The sequence below is a fragment of the Excalfactoria chinensis genome, chromosome 11, assembly GCF_039878825.1.
Source record: "Excalfactoria chinensis isolate bCotChi1 chromosome 11, bCotChi1.hap2, whole genome shotgun sequence".
In the NCBI taxonomy this organism is placed as follows: Eukaryota; Metazoa; Chordata; class Aves; order Galliformes; family Phasianidae; genus Excalfactoria; species Excalfactoria chinensis.
This window is the reverse complement of record NC_092835.1, coordinates 96,385-118,451: the sequence shown is the minus strand read 5'-3', so window position 1 is coordinate 118,451 and position 22,067 is coordinate 96,385. Positions and strand designations below refer to the sequence as shown.

Here is a 22,067-nt window from a genome sequence, read left to right as displayed (position 1 = left end):
TTAACTTAAATTGAGTGTGCTCAGCTTCCAAAGGAGCTAGCAGCAGACTCACCTGCCTGTAATGGCACAGTTTGCCCCACTGGCCTGGGTTCAATCACACCAGCCAGCAGTTAAGCAATCAGTTCATCCAGGTGCCTTAAGAACAGGGATTCAGCCCACTTTCCTGGCCCACTCCTCATCTACTATCCCCTCCAGCAGCCCTGACTGTCCCTTCATAGGGCTTCTGTCTGGAATAGTCACTGAGTGCCTCCCACCATGGAGCTACGGCCCTTGACCACAAGAAACCTTCTTGGACCAGCCTGCTCTCCACCAGAAAGCAGAATGCACCTGGACCTACTGGGGTTTGTCTTGGGCTGGAACCTGGGCAGTTGTGTGGAGATAATCAAGGTATGACTAAGGAGGTCCTGGCATTGCTTAAGAGTGGGGTTGGGAACAAGATACTATGGGGAACTGGTCATGCAAAGTTTGTTTGTACATGAAGGGTGGCGCATAACCTGATTTGTCCAAGATGCATATGCAGGCCCTGTCAGAACCTGATGCCAGATAAGCTGACTTCCTTCAGTAGTGTTACCCATGAGTACTGGAGGAAGGAAACATTTGGCGTGTGTCAAAGGGAGACGTGGACAAGATTCCACAAAGTGAAGTGTCCAGGACTGTGGGAAAGGCAGTGGGTGTAAGAGGTGGCAGCAGGAGGCTGGGGGACAGCATTTTCTTAAGGTGACTTGGAGCAAATTTGAAACCAGACTATGAGAAAGTAGAGGAGCTGATGAGAAGGAAGTCTCAGTGTGGGCCGAGTCTTGCTATTGACAGGATGAGCACACAAGGCACGTTGTCAGCAGGGGTACTGTTGCTTAAAAGCTGGCTAGCTAAGCTTACCAACTGTCCAGAATGGGGTTGGGTTTACATCTTATATATTCGCCCTCAGTTGAGAACCCAGCAGAAGGTTCACTCATGTATGAGCAAAGCAGGGTGGGTGAAAGAGTCAGCCAGCATCTTTACTCTTGCCTGCTGCAACTCTGGGTAATCTTTTCTGTGTGCTTGCTGTACTCACATGCACCTATTCCCTGAAAATCCTGCTCCCAGCCATTATCAGTGTTCCATGAGTAAGCTGTAAGTCGCTCCCTAAACTGTTTGGCATTTTAGGCAAATAATTGAGCTAAACGGGAGCAAAGTCTGAAGATCAAGTTTATCTTCTGGGACTAGACTGTGTCAATTTAGGCTTGTCTATTTACCTTAAACTGTTTATAATTCAGATTATAACCTTACAGTTTATCTCAAACTCAAGGAAAAAGCTGTAGCAACAGAAATCCAGTGTCACGCCAGGCTGTGCCAGGGAATTGCTATGGAGACATGTCTCATGTAGGATGACATCGCTTAAGTCATCTTTCTTGTCATTCCTCATTTTGGAGATCAGATGGGGTGAGTTCTGCTCTGGCTCAGGAGGAACCAGCCTTAACTGGCATTTAGCGTGGGCGCTGCACCTATGCATTCTGGCACTTGCCTGACTGTAGATTTTTCCTTTCCATCTCCTATGAACAACCAATTATAATGCAACCAGGGTGAATGTATAAAGTATCCCTGCCAAAAAGATCTCTTTCCAAAAGTCAAAGGATTCCACTCTGCTGCCTTCAGCCCTATGAAAGCATCAAGCAATTGAAGTACAGGTTCCTTGTTTTGTTGTTTGTTTGTTTTGAGACTACTGTCGTGTTTATTTTCTGCAAAGAGCCAGGCTTTCCCCGTGAATGCCAAAATGCAGCTATCAGTAGCATGGTTTGCAGGCCCTTATGTGAGCAGCTGCACTGTAGCTTTCTGTTACAGATCTAGCAGATCCCAAACCTTCTCTGTCCTCTACAGCCTTAGTCACCTTAGCTAGAAAACACCTAAGCTGCTTCTGCCTTGCAACAGAGATCTCTTTCTGTGGCAAGCATTTGCAAGTCCACAGTCACTGCATTGATTCACATGGCAGCTCCTGATTTCATACATCTGGGATGCAGGAAACATGAGTCAAGAACTAACTGATCTGTCTAAATATTAGCAAACACATGATAGTGAGACTTGTAGCCTAAATCGGCCTTTCTGCCAAGAGGATTTAAAAAAAAAAAAAAAAAAAAAGCAGTAGCTTTGAGAATCTGAATGTTTCTCCGAGGCCAAAGTCATGACCTGAGCCACACAAGATAACAAACTTCCATTCAAAAAGAGAAGGAACCTCCAATCTCTGTCCAGAATCCTATCAACAAGTAAACATTGATCCCTCCAAAGGAGGGTGTTCCTAAGGGCAGGGCTCTTGAGACAAAGGAATTTATGTTTTGAAGAAGGGAGAAATGTGCAGAATGTATGAAGGCCTTTCATCAGTCAAGAGTCACTTTGTGGGTTGCATAAGGTTGTGATCTTGCATGTGACAGACAGCTCCAGGGTTAATATTCTTCCACTGACTTAATCACTATAGCTCCTTTTGCAATTGGTGAAAAGAGAGACTTCTGCAGCATCATTCACATTAGCTACTGTATATATAGATAGATATGGTATAAGAGAAAATGTACTCTACGGGGCATGTGAGGGCAGTTGCTAAAATCCTGGTTAGCAGTAAAGATTGTGAATAGGGAGAAAGTGCTCTTAGTCTCTTTTGATACAAAAATGTTGATGTTACTAAATGCAGTTGCAATATGCTAGGTTCAGAACAGAGGACAGTAGTTTTCACAGCGTGCATCCAGACATATCATTGCCAGGGAGTGCTGTAGATGCTGGAAGTACCAGTGAGTTCAAAGGATGACTGGACAAGTGAAAACAGAAAAGCTAGGTGCTATGAAATACAAAGACCACTTCACTCTCAGCTGATTTTATGACACAGCTTCAGTACTAATGCCTATTCGAAAATATCACCCTCTTCTCTTGCTGTAGCCAGGGGAAAGAAATATGAACTTCTAGGACATGACTGTCACTTGTTCTGAACATCCATGTTCGGATAGGTGGATCAAGTACTCCAAAGCTCACTGCAGCTGGAGGAGCACCTAGGGAGGAAAGCATATTCTCTTCTCTAGGCAGCTGCTCTTGACCATAGCAGAAGACAGCAGAATTTGATCAGACCTTTCAGCTGAGCTCGTTCCCCTGCTCTAGGTATGTCCGTTTCTCACATCAGGCTACCATAGACATGCCTTTGGGGCACCTGCGCTGCAGTGTCAGAACTGAAAAAAGCATCTCCAGACCGTGCCTTCCATGTTGTTCTTCACTCTGTTCCCACTGCTGCTGCACCAGGTCAGCTGTGCCTGTGTGTGCATGCGCAATACACATTACCTTCTCCTTCAGGAAATAAGAAATGGCAGATCACAGGGCTTGCAAGTCTGAGACCCTAGAAACCACTTTTAATCGATGAATGGAGTAGAAAACAGAAGTACGGTCAGCCAGTGTTTGAGGTGGAAGGAAGTTGCTCAAGACCAAGTAGTAAGGAGCTAATTGCCACTAAGCACAGGCTGACTGCCATACACTTGTGCTTTGCTTCATCTGTCACTTAAAGCTTATCAGTCAGACATGCAGGAAGAAACGGGTTCTTTGTTAAAATGCCAGAGTATTCTTCGCTTTCCACAATGTGCAGGTCTCCAGGAGGGCAGAGTGGCAGAACAATGTGCCTTCCCAAGCCTTGTCTCCAAAGAAGAGTACATTCTTCCCCTTTATTCAACTGCTTATGCCACAGAGGCTGCCTTCTGGAAAGCTCAGCCAAGCGTCTCGTACTTGTAATCTGTGCAAAGGGAAAAGTCTGAGCTCCGTTACTGGAGCACTGTACAGCAGTGTTCAGTGCTGCCACAGAGCCTGAGTACTGGTGCCAAAGGACCAGCATGTCCTGGATGAACTACATCCGGGTGGAGCAGGAGTTTCATATACCTCTGTTCATGCAAGTGTTGACAGGGAGAAGTTAGGTTTCAGGAGGAGCTGATCAATGCTGTGACCCTAAGAGATCAGTTTTGTAACTCATCTGGACATTTTTGCTCAGGGACATGATCTAGGGAGTGTTGTTAGAGTTAGGGTAGTTTGGTTAGGTTGTGGTTGGACTCGATAATCTTTAGGTCTTTTCCAACCTGAGCAGTTCTATGATTGTATGATACATATAAATCTGTCCTAGAGATGCTGTTTGTGAGTGACTAGGAACATGTATCTGATATCCAGGCTTCACAGAACATTGCTCACTTGTCTCTACAGGGCCATATCTGGACAACTGTCAGCTTCTAACCTCTATTTCCTGACCCAGAGTTACCAGGGTTTGACCATCTGTGTTTGTAATGAAGAAAGGGAACATAACCTTCTCTTCCCTGTGCAGGTTGTCCCTCCTGCTGGAAGGGCCCTTATTTTTTCCTCCTCTTACTATTTCTTATACTCCAGCGGTCCTCAGAGCAGCACAGTAAGATCTCTAGGAACAGAGGGCACCATCAAGAGTTCGACATCTCACCAGAAAGCATAACAGAAAAGATGGTGCTTGGAATAGGAATTACCCACAGTGACTTGTCTTCTCACAGCTGCAGAATATCATGCGTTTCCCCAGCCCAGCTCCACTCTTATTTACCACCTTACCTGGCACAGCCCAACTGCAGCTCCAGTATCCTCTGAGTTATTAAACAGGACAAGTCCAGCAGCTCCTCTTACTGATACCTCTTTCAGACAATTTCAGCTCCCAAAAATTCAACTCAAGCAGGTCACATCCCTGTTCCACATCTTAAAGACAACAGGCTTTTTTGAGGCCTGCAAAGGATCTCAGCAAAATCAACTTTCAGTTGCCCTCCTGAATTTCACGGCCCTTCTCATTTATTAGTAGTGTACGGTCATTTGTGCTCCTGCAAGAAACTACCATTCCCGTGCTTTGCTGCTAGAGGAGGGTGGAGTTTTCTAATTTATGGCAGGTAAAAGTAGGCAGGCAAAGTAGTCAGAGCTCAGGCATAAATGAAAGAGGAAGTAGCATGCAGGTATAGATAAGGGCTGAGTACACGTGTGTGAGAGAGCCTAGCATGAAGGCTGAGTGCCTGTATATATGCATGTGCAGGTGTTTGTAAGGCTGCCTGAAGGAGCGCATACTGCTGAAGTATATGTACGAGAGGGAAGCATTGCTTGAACCAAGTCTGGTAGTGCTTCAAGAGGATATGCTAAGGTGAGATTTTCAGATATTTCTTGGTAACTCGTGGATGCTCTGTTGCTCAGAACTGTTTTTGCTGCTTGTGCTCAGCAGCCTGAGATCATTTTTGTAAAGTACGTATAGATGCCAATAAAGTGCTGTATGGCTCCTGTGTAGATGAAAGTTGTTGGTCTGTCTTAGAGGGTATTTCCTGCTTCTCTAGACTGTCTTCTCAGTATCTCCCACTAGTGCCAGCCATGCCGTGTTCTTCACTGAATGGGCAGAAGCTAATTCTAATTCTGCAAAAGCTAATGAGGTCAAATTGAAGAAGGATGTAATAAAACTATGAGCAACCATCACCACCATCAGAAACCCACGTCTGGAGCTTTCCTGGCACCAGATACCAGGGCCACTACAGCAGTGCAGGTCTGGAGATTTTTCCCCATATTTATGTAGTAGAATACTAAGCTACAGTCCACATGGTGCGAGGTGTTTGGGATATATGATCGCTCCTCTCAGATGCATAGATTCAACAGCTCTGTACTCTGGATATATGCCAGCCATGGTCACAGTGTGTATCTATACTTGGGACTGCTTGCTGCCTTCTGTAATGCTCTTTCTTTGTCAGAATCAGGCTCTCCCTGTGTGTTTCCATAACAGCTGTGGTGATTTCATGTTCAGGGCTAGCAAAACTCCACCAAGTTGCATGCAGCAGTTTTTCCCTTTCGGAAACTTGCTCTCACAGAGGCACAACCAGCGTCGCTCACTGGCTCAGCTCTGGCAGGCAGCAGGTCCCTTTTGGAGCAGGTTGGAACTGCCTCTTATCTAATGTGGGGCAGCCACTCGCAGGAGCCAGCCTTGCAGCTCTCTCACTACCGAGTCAAATCCTGGCTCATCTCTGTGCAAGCTGACGGTAGTAGTGTGCCTTTTTTGTTCTACAGTTGAGATTCTCAGTGACTCTTGTCTTTTCACTCTGCAGTTTTGCGAAGTCTTCATCTATCAGTTCTATGAGGTAAAATGGATTGAATCGTTCTGCTTGCGGCACTGTATGTTTGCTGTTGGAAAAATAATGTGGTTAAGTTTAAGATTTTAGTTTAGAAGCATTCCATCTGCCATTAAGCATTGTAATTAATCCAGAAGACAGCATGATTAGCAGTATCTGCACAGTTGACAGCTAGGTTATGCCTCAGACCTCTGCTGCTTTTGCAGGGGGAAAGCTAATCTGCATGGGCTGAGTTCAGCACAACTGTGGGCTGCCTCTGTGAGAAGCTGGGCTCCAGCACTGCAGTGTTCAGGCTGGCCTTCAGCTTGCCCTACAGCCCTGGAGACCTGTCTCTCCTTCTTTCCATCTGGCTGTAGAAGGATAATGTGTGCTGTAGTTTTTCACAGTATCATAGTAGTGTGTCAGCTTTCCAGAACACTGCAGCGGGATTGGCAAGAGCCTAATTCTCCACAGTTGTCTTCATCATAACTCTGTGATGCTGAACTCCTTCCGTCTGTCTCTGTAGGTCCCTTGCAACCATGATGAAACCTAGAAGGATGCAGATGCTTCTGATTCTGGCAGTTCTGTCCTTCCTCCTGATCCACTTCCACTTCCTAACCTGCAGCAACACTGCCTCCCTGGAATTAAAACCTTCCCCAGTCCACATTCTCATTCTCTCCTCCTGGAGGTCAGGATCATCCTTCACAGGCCAGCTTTTCAGCCAGCACCCCAGCGTCTTCTACCTGATGGAGCCTGCGTGGCATGTATGGGTTACAATGTACCAGAACAGCGCCAAAGTCTTGCACATGGCAGTGCGGGACCTGGTCAGGTCAGTCTTTCTCTGTGACATGTCTGTTTTTGATGCCTACATGTCTAGCCAGAAGAAGAAGTCCGACTTATTTCAGTGGGAGAAAAGCCGAGCCTTGTGCTCCCCCCCTGCCTGTGACTTCTTCAGCCGCAATGACATAATCACTGCAGGAAACTGCAGAACTCTCTGTGGCAGATACTCATTCAGCAAGGTGGAAGAAGCCTGTAAAACCTACAGCCATGTTGCCATCAAGGAGGTTCGCTTCTTTGACCTGAAGGTCCTCTACCCACTTCTCACTGATCCATCCCTGAACCTCAAGATAATTCACTTGGTCCGTGATCCTCGGGCCGTGTTCAGGTCCCGAGAGAATACAATGGCAGAGCTGAAACGTGACAGTGACATTGTTGTCGGCTCCCAGAAGGCAAAGGGAGAAATGGGACCTTACAACACAATGCAAGAAATCTGCAAGAGCCATGTAGAGATTTACAAGGCGGGCAGCCAGGCTATTCCCAGCTTCCTGAAGGACCGCTACCTGCTAGTTCGTTACGAAGACATTGTCAGAGACCCACTGGGAAAGGCTGCTCAGATGTATGGGTTTGCAGGACTCCATTTCACACCCCAACTTCAGAAGTGGGTGCACAACATTACCCACGGGAAGGGAAAAGGAGAACAAGCATTTGATACTGGATCCAGAGATGCACTGAGCACATCAGAGGCCTGGAGGAACACGCTTCCCTTTGAGAAAATAGAAAAAGTGCAAAGTGTGTGCAGGGATGCGATGGACTTACTGGGGTACCGGCTGGTTCAGTCTGAAGAAGAGCAGAAAGACAAGTCACTGGATCTGCTGTTTGGCCAGAATGAATTCTGAAGGCAGAACGGCTGTTCTCTGTGCCTCCCCTCTGAATGCCGCATGGTGGAGAACTATTTACTGGTGCTGAAGGGGGTCGAGGTACGTGTGTGTGTGTGAGGTCAGGACGAGCAACACAGGAACGCTGACTGCGCTCACGACGGTTTTACCAGCAGCAGCACAGGGTCACGCTCCAAAGCTACAGCACAGGCTGGAGTAATGCAAATCTGTCATCAAAATGAAGTTTGGGGTGCGTGGGAAAGAGGAAGTGTGCATAGATGGAAGCAAACAGACTGCCAGAGGAGTGAAATCACCTATCAAAGCTCAAAAACCCCTCCACAAGCCACAGCTAAATACTGGAGAAGACATGTGGAGCAACTGCACTGCAGCAGAAGAGGATATATAAATGGAAGCCAAACAAAGAGAACAATCTTTGTCATGCTGCTACCTGGGAAATACAGTGCCAGACAGTGTTTTCTGGAAAGATATTTTTTTCCCACCAGAATGGTTGTTCTCAAGACGAGCCTTCCCCCCACCCCCCACCCCCCACCCCCCCCACACACACTCGATTCCTGTGCCTGAGCCTTCAACATTGATGGCAATGTTGGCAAAATGTCTGCATTCATTTGCCATATAGTAGGAAAAATAGTTGTAAAGGAAAACTCTGAGGTTTGCACATAGGATTCTATTTCTGGGATGAGGTGAACCCATTGATTTTTCAGCTGAAATAATTATACCTTCTAGCTTTCAAAAGCAGAAAGAGTTCTCACAGTTCCTGTGAGAATGAGAAGAATTCATGCTAGTACCAAGACTATAAAGGCAGGTCAAGAACAGATTCTAATGATCTACATAGTGAAACTGAAATATACGTTTGTGGCAGTGTATTAAAAAAAGCTGAGAACAGTAAATTATTATATTGCATTATTTATTTTGTGAAAGTATTTCCTTAGAGCACATGCCAGGGACCTGAAGGCACCTGACAAGAACGATCCTAGGATGAACAAATTATCCGGACAGTTTTAAGGGATCTGATTATTTGCGTCTGTAGCTGCAAATATCTTGTTTTGTTGAGAGAGCTGACCTTGGTAGCTGGTCTTGTTTTTGCAAAGACTTGTTTTGCAAGCAGGTATTCCGCTGGGGCTCTGCGTCTCACATCGGCCACTCGGGTACAGCATGCAGCGGAACAAACCCTGCAGACCCTTGGGAGAATCAAAGTAAGAGAGAGACTGCACTGGGAGAGAGGAAAAGCGCCCTTTCATTCATTCAGTGGATGCCCTGCTGGCACTGCCTACCGCATCCTCTGCCAGGATGGTTCTTCGCTCTCTTTCTCAGCAGTTTGCCATCTCTCAAGGGTTGGTAAGTAACAGTACATTGCTGATGGAGAAAGGTCTAGCAAACAATACTTATTATTTGCTATGCTATCTTCCAGTCTCTTCTTAAGTGCCTGTCTAGTTTTCCATGCAAACCCCAAGGAACTAATCAGAGCAACAGGAATGTGCTACATCATCCTCACTGCTTCAGCAGAAATTACCTGCCCAAAAAACCACCACAGCGTTAAAGTTCTGGCATTTATTTTAACACATATCGATACTACAAGGCAGTCAGTTGGTGTTTTCAGAAGGAGTCTCAGTGCAAAATTACCAATGACTTTTCAAGATAATGAATTTAGCTCAGACTTGGCAATTTCCTAAGTCAGCTTAATCTTACTAAGTGCACTACAGTGCAATAAGCAAAAACAGTAAATATAACAAATATATAACATTAATAGTAGAAAAATATCAATCTCTGCTTTTATAAGCCTATTTGACTTCACCAAAAGGATGGCTGAATTCCAGACTTACAGAAGTTACAAACAAGTAGTGCTAAGCTGTTGCTTTTTCAAATATTTCAGCAGAGTCCAGAGCATAATTTCAGATTGAAATAACTGAATTTTTTAGACTTATTTTCTCACTTCTTCAAACGCAACACAGCTGATACTTTGATCACATTTTTTACTTCAAGGCTGAGATAGATACTAGGTTGCTTCATGTAGATTGAGGAGTTTGGGACTCTTCATCCTGTAGCGAGGGAAGAGCTAATCATTGTTTTTGAAATCATAAAGCCAGGTGATACATTTCATGTTACTAACCAAATCCTGCAATATTAGCACTGAAGAACTCACATTAAAGCGATAAGAATTCCAGTGACTGCCTGCTGGCTTGTGAGATTGCTGTAATATGGTATGGATTATTATAATGTCCCAGAGAACGTTTTTGGCCATTCCCAAATCTCAGCCTTGATTCATTAGGCCAAGTGCCTCAAATAAGTTGCCTTGCATGAACGCTTTTGACCCCCTCTCTGGTGCAGTGAGAAAACTTGATACCAGATAGGACCTCTCCACCATGTCCACTTTAGTATATTCTGAGTGCAGTACAAAACCTCGTATAAGCTTTATTTTAAAGCATTTCTGAAACTTTTAGAAATGCAAGTGTGATGGAAAATTCTAAAGTACTATTCTGAAATGACTTAAAAAAAACAAACACAAAAACAAATAAACAACAGAACCAAGCAAATTATTGCCGCAGTCCTAGATCAGTCATTTCACCCTGCTTTTCTATTTTAACTTTTCCTAAATGCTACTCGCCTTGCTACATTTTCAGCTCCAAATTTTTCTATCAATTTACTTCTGACATCCTCATCATCCTTTTGCAATTCTAAGTCATCCTCTCTGCTCCACACGGGGTACCCATCCAGGCGCTGCCCAGCGTGCAGATAGTACGATGTAGCCTCCACTTCACCACTGTTTTTCAGAAAGGCCTGTGTAACAGTGAGCAGGTCCGTGTGGAACTCCTCCACAAAGTGCTGAATCATTTCTGCTGCTTCTTCAGCCTTGCTGGAATCGGGGCAAGCGCTTGTTTGTTCATTTTCTCCTTGAGCAGCAGGGAGAGGACAGTCCTCCAGTGCAGTTTTCAGGCCAGATGCTGCTTCACCTGGAAACATTCCTACTCCATTTTGCATAGAAAGTTCATCTGGAGTGTCTGAGGTGTCACTTCCTGACTACGAGAAGAGACATCAGTTAGTCAAGGTGGCTTCTGGCAAGTTTCTTTTACTGCTGCTTTACTGCAAACACTGTCTTCTGCCATGACTTTCTACAGTATAAGGTAATTACAAGGCACAGCAAAACTTGGTGACTGAAGCAATACATTAACAAGGTTCTACAAGAGTACATAAAAGCATCACATATGAAGCAGTGTTTTAACAACTTGAGTATAAAGAAAACAAAAACAAACACAAACATTTTATGCCCAAGGTGAAAGCTGCCAATACAACTTTTAACACGCAACAGCACATCACATTCATTTCCTCAACTAACCTTGAGCAGGGCATTAAACTAAGCGCACGCATCCTCTTCCAAATGCTGCGCTGAAGCACGGGCCCTTGCATTCAATGCATTTCACAGCTTACACAAAGTTTCTGCTTCACTGAGCAGAAAGGCCATCATGGGACAAAAGAATTCAGCTGTTTATTGTGTGCCGGTTCATAGCTCTGTCATGGCACCTGCTAAGGCCCTCTGCGACCATCGCACTCAGAACTGCTCCACACCAGCGTCTACACGCTCACCTCGGAGCTCTCAAACTCCCGATTCGCTGCCTCGAAAATGCCCATCAGTGCCGCGGCCTCCTCCGTCTGCTGCTGCTCTGTGGGAAGAGACGCGCACAGCGTCGAACTGTAGCGCCCCCCGGCCCCTCGCCCGCCCCCCGGCCCCTCGCCCGCCCCCCGCAGCTCACCGCGGTGCAGCGGCCGCAGGTGCCGCAGGTAGCGGTCTCTCATAGCCTGCCAGCTGTGCCGCGTCAGCCCGGTGCACTCCAGCTCCTTCCACAGCGCCGTGCCGCTCACCCTCGCCCCGTTCCGCTCGCGCACGGCCTGCAGCAGCGCCGCGTCCTCCGCCTCGGTGAAGGGGAGGCGGCCGCGCGGAGTGGCGGGGAGCGGCGCGGGGCCGCGGTGCCGGTAGAGGTCGAGCGGCAGCCTCCGCTGGCTCTCCACGCACGCCGCCACGTACTCGGTGGACACCGCCCCGTCGGGCGCCGGCTCCCCGGGCTGCGCCAGGTGCACGGCGCCCGGCTCCTGCACGCGGCACAGCCCCGCGCCCCCCGCCAGCAGCAGCGGCGCCAGGCGCAGCTTGGCCAAGCCAGGCCGTATGTAGAAGCGCATGGCGGTGCCGTCCTCCCACACGAACACTTTCCGCGGAGCCGCCGCCATTTCTGCGCAGGCGCGCCGACGCCGGAAGCGCAGGACGGGGCCGGGAAGATGGCGGCCGCGGCCGAGCGGGAATTCGACCCAGCGGACGCCGAGCCGCGGCTCAGTAAAAAGTGAGGGTGGGCGGGCCGGCGGGGCTGGGGAGGAGAGAGAGGGCCAGGCAGGGCAGGTGAGGCGAAGCGAGGTGAAGCGCACGTCCGGCTGACTCGGGGTGCGAATCCGCTCGACTCGTCCGTCGGAGCGCGCCATGCTGAGCCCCGCCGCCGTGCGGCTCCTCGGCTGGGCCCGGAGGGCCGCGCTCCGCTGGAGCCAGGCGCCTCACGGCCGAAGCAGGTCGGTGCTCGGCGGCCCCGCTACGCCCGCCTCTTTCTTCGTGAAGTCCCGAACGGCGGAGCCGGGGTTGTGGGTGCCCGCGGGACGTGGGGCGGGGAGGCCGGGCCGCGAAGGCGGCTTCGTGCGTCTCGGTGGGTACCCGCTAACATACAGGAGCGCTTTCTCTGGATCTGTGCGCACTACGCCCATCTGGGTTTTAGTTTTTTCTGAGCATCTGTATCTTGTAGAGAGGGGACCAAGTGAGGTCAAAAAGGAAACTCTCAAACGCGCTCAAGTATCGTTTTAGTTTTTGTTTCATTTTGCAGGGCAGAACGATAGGGTTGTTTGTACAGTCAGCTCTTGTCGGAGTCTTGCTGCGTGCTCTCCTACAAAAACATTGAGATTTGCACGGTATGCACTGCATCCAATTCCTTTTATTTTGCAGTGAACTGAAGAGACGTCTGAAGGCTGAGAGAAAAATCGCTGAAAAGGAGGCAAAGCACAAAGAACAAAGTGAAAAACATCCAAATAAGCCTTCTTTGGCTGCTGATGCAGAGAATAATGTTGGTGCCGATGAGGAAAGCTTGGATCCAAATGTGAGTGCTTAATGCTGTTCTAAAAATAAATGTTACTTATTTACATTTAGTTCTTATTCAGAGCAAAGTAAGTAGTTAAAATAAAGAGTGACCTACGTATTTTTAAATCCAGTTGTGTTTTAGTTTGCAGTCTGTAAAATACTTCGAGGTTCTAACAAAATCACTTGGTTTTGTTTGTTTCTTGTGACAGCAATATTACAAGATCCGTAGTCAAGCAATCCAGCAGCTGAAGGGCACCAATGAAGATCCGTACCCCCACAAGTTCCATGTAGACTTATCTCTCTCAGATTTTATAGAGAGGTACAGTCACTTACAGCCGGGAGATCACCTGACAGACACTACAGTGAGAGTGGCAGGTAAGGTGTAATGTAGGATTCAGGAAGATGGCCTGTTGCTTTGCAGAGACAAGTTCTAGGTGATTTTAGAGATGGGATGGTCTTTTCAAATTTTGCCGATCTTGCTGTTCTTCTCCGGCTTGAAGCTAATTCTGAAGCAGTTTTGGACTATTCAACATAGGACCTTTCAGACTGAGCAGACTGCAGCATTCCTTATAAGCAGAAGATCAGATAATGATTTGGGCTTCAGGACCCCCAAAGCTCACATGAACTTTTGTGCAGTCTTAGTAGTTTTGAGGTGTTAACTGCTTCTTTCACACTTGGCAATCACTGCAGGGCTGATGATCTTTTATCCAAGTGGTAATGTTGTGGCTTTTGCTTCTATATCATGGAATCAGAGAATGAGTCATAGGATGGTTTGGGTTGGGGGGGACCTTCGAGATCATCTAGTTCTAACCCCCTGCTATAAGCAGGGACACTTCCCTCTAGACCAGGTTGCTCACAGTCCCATCCAGCCTGGCCTTGAATGCTTCCAAGATGGAGCGTACGCAGCCTCTCTGGGCAGCCTTTTCCTTTGTCTCATTACCCTCACAGCCAAGAAGTTCTTCTTACTATCTAGTCTACCCTCTTCCAGTTTAAAACCATTTCTCCTTGTCTGGTCGCTACCTGCCCTGATAAAAAGTCCCTTCGCAAGTTGCCTGTAGGCCACTATAATGTCTCCTTGGAGCCTTCTGTTCTCCAGGCTGAAAAGCCCCACCTCTCACAGCCTGTATCCATAGAGGAGGTGCTCCAGATCTCCGATAGTCTTTGTGGCCCTCTGGTCCTGCTCCAACAGCTACATCCTTTTAGGGACATGTTTCCCAGTGACCTGTGTTCTCTTGCTGTTTAGGTCGTATCCATGCAAAGCGTGCCTCTGGAGGGAAACTGATTTTCTATGATCTTCGTGGTGAAGGAGTCAAGTTGCAGGTCATGGCGAACTCCAGGTATGTAAAAGTATTCCTATTAGCATTCCAAACTGAACTGCATTCTAGGACTTAAGAGATCTGTATTTTCACCTCTGTTCCAGTAGGGATTGGCTTGGTCAGTTAATGTTTTGTTTTGGATGTTATCAGTCCTTGGCTTTCCTCTTAACTTTTTTAAGAATTTAGTCTGAGAGATGTGCAAGACAACTGGAATGTTAAATTTTAAGCAAGACTGCTTAAACTAAATTTTGTGGTTACAGGCTTTACAAGTCTGAGGAAGAATATTTCCGTATTAACAACAAACTGCGTCGTGGGGACATTATTGGTGTAGTGGGAAATCCTGGGAAAACAAAGAAAGGAGAACTGAGTATTATTCCTTATGAAATAACTCTTTTATCTCCATGCCTACACATGTTGCCTCATCTTCACTTTGGCCTCAAAGACAAGGTACCTGTCATACTTGTCACTATTTAAGGTGATTTGACAGATAGTTTTGATTGAATGATATTTTATATTTGCTAATGATGTTTAGAGAGCAAAGAACCATCTTGTTTTGTTTTTGTACTCTTCATTTTGTTTTTTGGAAGTCCATTTTGTCTAGCGTGTTCTAAAGATATTTCTTTCAGGAAACTAGATATCGACAGAGATATTTGGATTTAATTCTTAATGACTATGTGAGGCAGAAGTTTATAACCCGTGCAAAGATTGTGACTTATATTCGGAGCTTTCTGGATGAATTGGGCTTCCTTGAGGTAAGGCTTCTTTGTTTTTTCTGTCCAGTGCTCCAAATGTATTTGGAGATTCTCAGTTTCAGGGATACTTTGTATTCAAGTTTTTCTAAAGTGAGAGTAGTTATCTCAGCACAGTGTCTTTTATCACTTTACAGTAATGGAATCTGGAGTGGTTTTGCTTTTCTTTCTTTTTGAAGTTATGGACAGATACTTGCTCATACTTTACTAATTGAATATCCTTTCATGATAAACAAAGTGGAAGCAATGGATGCAATAAAAATTTTGATATTGTCTCTTTCTGTATCCTTATAGACAAAATCACTCACAACGTGATGAGTGAATGGCTTTCTGAAGTGCTGGGCTCAAAGAGGTGTAGTAAATGAGATAACATCAAGTTGGCAGCCAGTCACTAGTGGTGTTCCCAAGGGCTCAGCTTTAGGGCCAGTTATCTTCAATACTTTTATCAGTGGTCTGGACGCAGTAGTTAAGTACTCCCTCATATTCCTTGAGTGTGGAGAAGCCTTACAAAGTGAGCTTAAAGCTGTGTTGAGGGACATTCAGATCGGCTATTAGGGAAAAATTATTTGCTATAAGTCAGGCACTGGAACAGGCCCCCCAGGAAAGCAGTCATGTCCCTAAGCTTGACTGTGTTCATGAAACATTTAAATTGTGCTCTTAGATATATTGTTTAACTCTTAGATTGCCATGTGTGGAGTTAGGGGTTGGACTCAGTGGTTCTCCTGGGTCCCTTCCGTATTATGATATTCTGTAATTCTAAATAGTGACTTAAGTGACTTGTCTTTATTGGCTGCATGGGAGAAGTGGCCTTCAGAATTGTTTTCGTACACTGATATGTTGAAGAATAAGTGAAACGCAGAAGATTTTCATTAAAGTTAATTGTGGTTGGTTGGTTTGCTTATATTGTAGAGTTCTACTGTAGAAACAGAAATGTCCTAGGAATGAAAGCAGGGCATGTATTGAGGGAGAAGCCTGGAAACATTTATGTCAATGTTAATTTTCTTTGTTTTGTTGTTATTTTACAGATTGAAACTCCTATGATGAATATAATTCCAGGTGGAGCTATGGCAAAACCTTTTATCACATACCACAATGAGCTGGATATGAAGTTGTATATGAGAATTGCTCCAGAGCTTTACCATAAGGTAAAATACAAGCCTCTTGTGGTTAAGCATATATTCTCCAAATTGTTGTGATCTCGCACCACACTGAATGGTTGAGGTTGGGAGGGACCTCTGGAGGTCATCTGGTCCAAACACCACATTCAATCAGGGACCCCTGCAGCAAGTTACCCAGGACCGTATACAAATTGCTTCTGAATGTTTCCATAGAGGGAGATTCCACAACCTCTCACAGCAACCTGTGCCACTCTTTAGTCACCCATATTTTACAGAATAGTTTCTGATGTTCAAATTAAGTCTGCTGTGTTTTTGTTTGTGACCAGTGCCTCTTCCTGTCACTAGACATCACTGAAATGAGGTTGGCTCAGTCTTCAAGCTCTTTCTTCAGATGTTTATGTACACTGATAAGATTTCCCCTGGAGCATTCTCTTCTCTATTTGATACAGTCCCAGCTCTCTCTGCTTTTTTGCATTGGAGAAGTGTTCTAGTCACTCATTCATCTTTGTGGAACTGATCTGTTTCCAGTGTGACCATGGCTCTTACTGAGGAGTCCAGAACTGATCATGGTACCCCCTGATGTTACCCCATCAGCACTGAGTGGCGGGGGAGAATGACCTCCTTTGACCTGCTGTCAATACTTTGCCTAATGGAGACAATAGTACATTAGCCTTCTTAGCAGCAAGGGCACATCTCATTCTAAAAAAAAAAATAAAATTATTCTTGCGTAATAGTGGACTTATTGGAATTGCACTAACAGAACGAAACTTGAATCAGATTTGTCAGATGCCATAGCAGTCATGAGCTCTTTCCTGTTCTTTTGATAATGTTAGTATTTATTTGAATTACCTTCTGTTTAGATGTTGGTGGTTGGAGGCCTGGACAGAGTGTATGAAATTGGACGCCAGTTCCGGAATGAAGGAATTGATTTGACTCACAACCCTGAGTTTACAACTTGTGAATTCTACATGGCTTATGCAGACTACCATGATTTGATGGAAATTACAGAGAAGTTGCTTTCAGGTTACATATACATTTTTAATTAAAAAAGAGTAAGAATCTTCAAAAAGAATTGTATATTATGTTCTGTGCTCTCCTCTTAACTTCAGTTTCCTCTTATAGGGATGGTGAAGCACGTTACTGGAAATTACAAGATCACTTACCATCCAGATGGTCAAGATGGACAGGCCTATGAGATAGATTTTACCCCTCCCTTCCGGCGTATTAGTATGGTGGATGAACTGGAAAAGACTTTAGGAGTGAAATTTCCATCAACTGAATCTTTTGAAACTGAAGGTTAGATGTTGATTATGAATGTGTTAATTCTTCCTTAGGAAAAGGGGAGTAAAGATCTGAAGTGCTTAGCCTGCAGTCCACTAGCTACTTTCTCCTGGTGGCATCAGTATGTGGAATTGCCTTTCTCCAACTTTGTTACAAAAAGGTACAAAAAGAAGTGAAGCCTTCTTGCCACGCAGAGCTTGACAAGATCTGACTATCTTGTATCCTTCTTTGTGGAGTATATTTAATGTTATATACTCAGGAGGCATGATCTGAAGAGTTTTTGATCTGTTGAAGAGGCACAGCTTTTTATTTTTTATTTGTTCTGTCCTTTCTGCAGTTGAGTCTCCATGTCTGTGATGATAGGTTAGGAACAAGATTATTTTTGGCTTTTTACAAAATGTGTGTATCTACTACTTAATTCTTGGAATTCAGAATTAAGGAAATAGATGAGTGCACTTTTTAGTAATTTTTCTAATATCTGGCAGTAGTAATGGTGGATTGTATATAACTTGTCCAAGTTTCTAAAATGCAAAATAATTTTTTTAATGTAAACTGATGAGAAACAGATACCACTTTCATAGTGTTTGAAACTGACATTTTAGATAATGTTTTTCCATTGTGATTTCTGCTATTCAAGTTTACACTATTAAGATCTTGAGAATCACTCTAAGACACATTGAAGCTTGCAGAAAGAAAAGATGTGGCTACTAGGGTTGCTCTTACAGTTTTTATCTACAATTGCAGAAACTCGAAGGTTCTTTGATGATCTTTGTGCAGCGAGAAATGTGGAGTGTCCACCTCCTAGGACAACAGCCAGGCTTCTTGACAAAGTAAGTAAAAGCGTTTTATTTATTTATTTATTTTTAATGTTTTTTTATTGCTGTCATCTTTGAGGATCTGTCTGTAGGAATACTGGATCAGGCTCTGAGCTACATGATCTAGCTTGCAGGAAAGTTAGACAGATGACAAAATGGACTTTTTTATAAGTGATTTCCAACTCAAATGATTCTGATTTAATGGAAGTCTCTTAGGAGCAAGTTTAGCTCCCTATGAGAAAACACAGTCATGCACGTAAGCTTTTTCTCCATGACAATGAGAAACCTTGCTGTGTCAAAATCCTGTCATGTTTAATAAAGTATAGTTGACTGATGCATACTTAGTATGAGCTCTAGAAGATTTTAGTGTGAGAAGTGACCTTTTAGGCCCGAATCATAGAATCACCAAGGTTGGAAAAGACCTAAAAGATCATCCAGTCCAACTGTTCACCTATTACTAATAGCTCCCACTAAACCATGTCCCTCAACACAACATCCAGTCTTTCCTTGAACAGATCTGCTTTGTCTTACGTCAGCTTTGTTCAAGAGGTCTCTGTATTTGTGTGTACCTCACTGAACTGCAAGATTTCCGTCTAGTTTTTTTCTGTTTTTGTTTGCTTTTTTTTTAATTGGTGACATTGGCTGCTGCTTTTTGTGCTGCTTTTCTCATTGTCCTGTGCTATGATACCCAAATTAAATTATGTTACTATTTTTTTTTAGCAGGTTTTGCTATTTTATTTTTCTTATCCAATTAGGACACGTGTTCTCTATTTAAGAAAAAAAAAAAAAGACATTACTGTGATTACTAAAGCTTTTTGTTTTCATGGCTTACTAAATGGATCAAACCATTTCATGGTTTTACATGGAGTACTAAAGCTTTTTGCTCCTGTACTGAAGAAAAGGAAATAGGATGTTTGGGGAAGGTAGTGCTGGGAAGTGATACTGTATTCTATGTGTGTTTTCCTTTTATTTTCCCAGTTAGTTGGTGAATTTCTTGAAGTCACTTGTATCAACCCAACTTTCATCTGTGATCATCCACAGATCATGAGTCCTCTCGCCAAATGGTAAGGGCATGATATGCAGTCACAATGTAACTCTTGTTAGTCCTTCACTCCTACTTTATTTAAAAACAAACAATAAAAACAAAAACGGGAGGTACTGATATTATGTACTAGCTAAATACTATTCTGACACAAGCCTACATAGATCTTGGTTCCTGAGTTGTGGAGCCCAACATCCAGAGGAGAGGTGCTTTCATGCTGAATAGTTTAGACAGCTGTTGCTGCCAAATATGGGTAATCCACCTGATGTAATGTACACGCCCTTTCAGTATTGTAAATCCATTTCTTATAAAATGTGGTTGATTTTTCATTTTCATGTAGGCATCGCGTTCATCGGGGACTAACAGAACGCTTTGAGCTCTTTGTAATGAGGAAGGAAGTGTGTAATGCATACACAGAACTGAATGATCCTCTCCAGCAGCGGCAGCTTTTTGAAGACCAGGCCAAGGTAGGGTGTTTCGCTAATAGGGAGTCAGTTATTTAGGTCTGTATGCAAGTATTTTCAAATCTGTCACTGGTCTCTACTGATGAAAAAGTTTATGATTGCACAGAGTAAGTGTTGCTCACTCAAGCAAAAGCCTGTTATTAAAACTTGCTTTCTAGTAAAGGAACTTTGCTGTAAGGTAAACAAGCCTAACCTCTTCTGTTGAGCAGTAATCCTAGGTTTTGGAATATCTTTATCTTTAGTAAAGCATTTGATGCTGCTGAGAAAGTGTGGTCTGAACAATCTCAGTGGACTCTAAACTCTCTGAAGGAAAGAAGCCAGAGAGTTGTGGTCAATGGGACGGAGTCTAGTTGGAGGCCTGTATCTAGTGGAGTCCCTCAAGGGTCAGTACTGGGACCAGTACTATTCGATATATTCATCAGTGACTTGGGTGAGGGAATAGAGTGCACTGTCAGCAAGTTTACTGATGACACAAAGGTGGGAGGAGTGGCTGAATGCTGGAAGGCTGTGCTGCCATCCGGCGAGACCTAGACAAGCTGGAGAGTTGGGCGTTGAGAAACGTAGTGAAATATAACAAGGGAGAGTGCAGTCTTGCATCTTGACAAGAACAACCCTATGCACCAGTGTAGGCTGTGATGGAGAGCAGCATAGGGAAAAGGGGCCTGGGCGGTTCTGGTGGACTGCAGGATGATTGTTAGTCAGTCAGCACTGTACCCTTGTGGGCAAGAAGGCCAGTGGCATCCTGGGGTGTATTAGAAGGCTGTGGTTAGCAGGGTGAGAGAGGTTCTCCACCTCCCCCTGGTGAGACCACATCTGGAATATTGCGTCCAGTTCTGGGCTCCTCAGTTCAAGGACAGGGATCTGCTTGAGAGAGTCCAGCACGGAGCCACAAAGATGGTTGAGGGAGTGGAGCATCTCCTTTATGAGGAAAGGCTGAGGGAACTGGAGGAGACTCAGGGGTGACTTCATTAATGTTTATAAAACATTAAAGGGTGAGTGTCAGGAGAATGGAGCCAGGCTCTTCGCAGTAACATTCAGTGATAGGACAAGGGGCAGTGGGTGCAAGATGGAACATAGGAGGTTCTACATAAATTCAATAGTTAGACTTTAGACTTATTTATTATTACCTCCTTCAGCACTTGAAGACTGTCAGAGTAAGTTTATGTAAGAAAGAGTAGTAGTTATCATCCCAGTGTTGTGGGGTTTCAGTCTTTCTACTTGAAGGAAAATAATCATTTACTTTTGTTTCATGAAACGAAGTTATTGGTGATTGCAATAACTCTGGTCCTTAGCTGTTTCTGTAAAAATTATAGGGAGACTTAGAAGCAATGAAGAGCCTGAGAGATGTCTGAAAGCAATTCATTGCACTGTAATCTGCTGCTGTGTGTCTCCAGGTACAGTTTTCACTAACAGTGAGAAGGCTGATCCCAGAAAAGAAACTTCTGGGTCATAAGGGAACTGAACTTGAGGTTGATTTGGAAACACGTGCAGGGCACCTCCACAGCTTTACGGGTGTGAGATTCCTTCATCTGTCACTGACTTGTGTGGCTGTAGAGGGACTTGGTTCCATCAGTCACGTGGCTGCTACGAGTGTATTTCTCCGTTCTTGTAGGGGTTAACAGCATCGGTGCTATCCCGGCTCTGTGCAGACACCCCTTACTGCTTATTTTCTCATTTAGGCCAAAGCTGCGGGTGATGATGAAGCCATGTTTATCGATGAAAACTTCTGCACTGCGCTGGAGTACGGCCTTCCCCCTACGGCTGGCTGGGGCATGGGAATCGATCGCCTCACCATGTTCCTTACCGATTCCAGTAATATCAAGGCAAGTATTAGAAGTGTCAGTGCCTGCTGCGGGCTGCAGCGGAGAGTAGGAACGAGGTTCCGAGCAACTCAGAATAGCACGGCCTACAGCCCTTCGGAATGCCGTGCGGCTCACAGCTCCGCCTCAGCACAGCCGGCCCTCGTCCCCCGGCCCATGCGGTAGCCGTGCGGTAGTTATGTGGTAGCCGTGCGGTAGTTATGTAGTTATGCGCTGTGCGGTAGTTATGTAGTTATGCGGTAGCTGTGCGGTAGTTACGTAGTTATGCGCCGTGCGGTAGTTATGTAGTTATGCGGTAGCTGTGCGGTAGCCGTGCGGTAGTTATGTAGTTATGCGGTAGCTGTGCGGTAGCCGTGCGGTGCCCCGCTCAGTCCGTGTTCCGCGCGTGGGGCGGGGCGGAGCATTGGTCTCGCGAGACTTTAACGCGGCCGCGTGTGTTTCCTCAGGAGGTGCTGCTGTTCCCAGCGATGAAGCCGGAGGACAAGAAGAAGGAGGGGCCGCCCGAGAAGCCCGGCGAGGGCACCTCAGTGTGAGGCCCGGGCAGGCCGTGAATAAACCCGGCGGTGTCGGCCGTCTGCCTGTGCTTCTTTGTGCGCCTGCGCGAG

The 22,067-nt window shown here is 45.3% G+C and overlaps 3 protein-coding genes across 4 annotated transcripts; 2 read left to right on the top strand and 1 right to left on the bottom strand.

Moving 5' to 3' along the window:
* The first annotated feature begins 168 nt into the window (after positions 1 to 168).
* Positions 169 to 8,194, top strand: LOC140257157 (carbohydrate sulfotransferase 4-like). Its single transcript, XM_072346213.1, has 2 exons — positions 169 to 387; positions 6,604 to 8,194. Exon 2 carries the CDS (start codon positions 6,617 to 6,619, stop codon positions 7,751 to 7,753), a length of 1,137 nt encoding a protein of 378 aa, XP_072202314.1. The 5' UTR covers positions 169 to 387; positions 6,604 to 6,616; the 3' UTR covers positions 7,754 to 8,194.
* A 498-nt stretch (positions 8,195 to 8,692) lies between these two features.
* On the bottom strand, positions 8,693 to 11,971 carry TERF2IP (TERF2 interacting protein). Its single transcript, XM_072346215.1, has 3 exons — positions 11,500 to 11,971; positions 11,333 to 11,409; positions 8,693 to 10,768 (listed from the first exon to the last, which is right to left on the bottom strand). Exons 1-3 carry the CDS (start codon positions 11,969 to 11,971, stop codon positions 10,331 to 10,333), a joined length of 987 nt encoding a protein of 328 aa, XP_072202316.1. The 3' UTR covers positions 8,693 to 10,330.
* On the top strand, positions 11,948 to 22,033 carry KARS1 (lysyl-tRNA synthetase 1). Of its 2 annotated transcripts, none has more exons than XM_072346208.1 (14): positions 11,948 to 12,081; positions 12,726 to 12,876; positions 13,067 to 13,232; positions 14,101 to 14,194; positions 14,434 to 14,620; positions 14,800 to 14,925; positions 15,948 to 16,067; positions 16,901 to 17,063; positions 17,163 to 17,336; positions 18,066 to 18,151; positions 19,115 to 19,200; positions 19,519 to 19,645; positions 21,322 to 21,465; positions 21,909 to 22,033. In XM_072346208.1, the coding sequence occupies exons 1-14, from the start codon at positions 12,020 to 12,022 to the stop codon at positions 21,993 to 21,995; spliced, it is 1,773 nt and encodes a 590-aa protein (XP_072202309.1). In that variant the 5' UTR covers positions 11,948 to 12,019; the 3' UTR covers positions 21,996 to 22,033. The 2 variants fall into 2 exon arrangements, with proteins under 2 accessions (XP_072202309.1, XP_072202308.1); XM_072346207.1 differs by having other exon boundaries at positions 12,003 to 12,301.
* The last annotated feature ends 34 nt before the right edge of the window (positions 22,034 to 22,067 follow it).

Excerpts from the sequence above, each read along its gene's own strand:
- LOC140257157 (XM_072346213.1), top strand. The coding sequence starts at position 6,617 with ATGATGAAACCTAGAAGGATGCAGATGCTTCTGATTCTGGCAGTTCTG.
- KARS1 (XM_072346207.1), top strand. The coding sequence starts at position 12,216 with ATGCTGAGCCCCGCCGCCGTGCGGCTCCTCGGCTGGGCCCGGAGGGCC. Across the intron at positions 19,201-19,518 it reads ATGAGTCCTCTCGCCAAATG|GCATCGCGTTCATCGGGGAC; the intron begins GTAAGGGCATGA and ends ATTTTCATGTAG. Across the intron at positions 19,646-21,321 it reads TTTTTGAAGACCAGGCCAAG|GCCAAAGCTGCGGGTGATGA; the intron begins GTAGGGTGTTTC and ends TTTCTCATTTAG.
- TERF2IP (XM_072346215.1), bottom strand. The coding sequence starts at position 11,971 with ATGGCGGCGGCTCCGCGGAAAGTGTTCGTGTGGGAGGACGGCACCGCC. Across the intron at positions 11,410-11,499 it reads CCTGCGGCCGCTGCACCGCG|AGCAGCAGCAGACGGAGGAG; the intron begins GTGAGCTGCGGG and ends CTCTTCCCACAG. Across the intron at positions 10,769-11,332 it reads GGGAGTTTGAGAGCTCCGAG|TCAGGAAGTGACACCTCAGA; the intron begins GTGAGCGTGTAG and ends CTCTTCTCGTAG.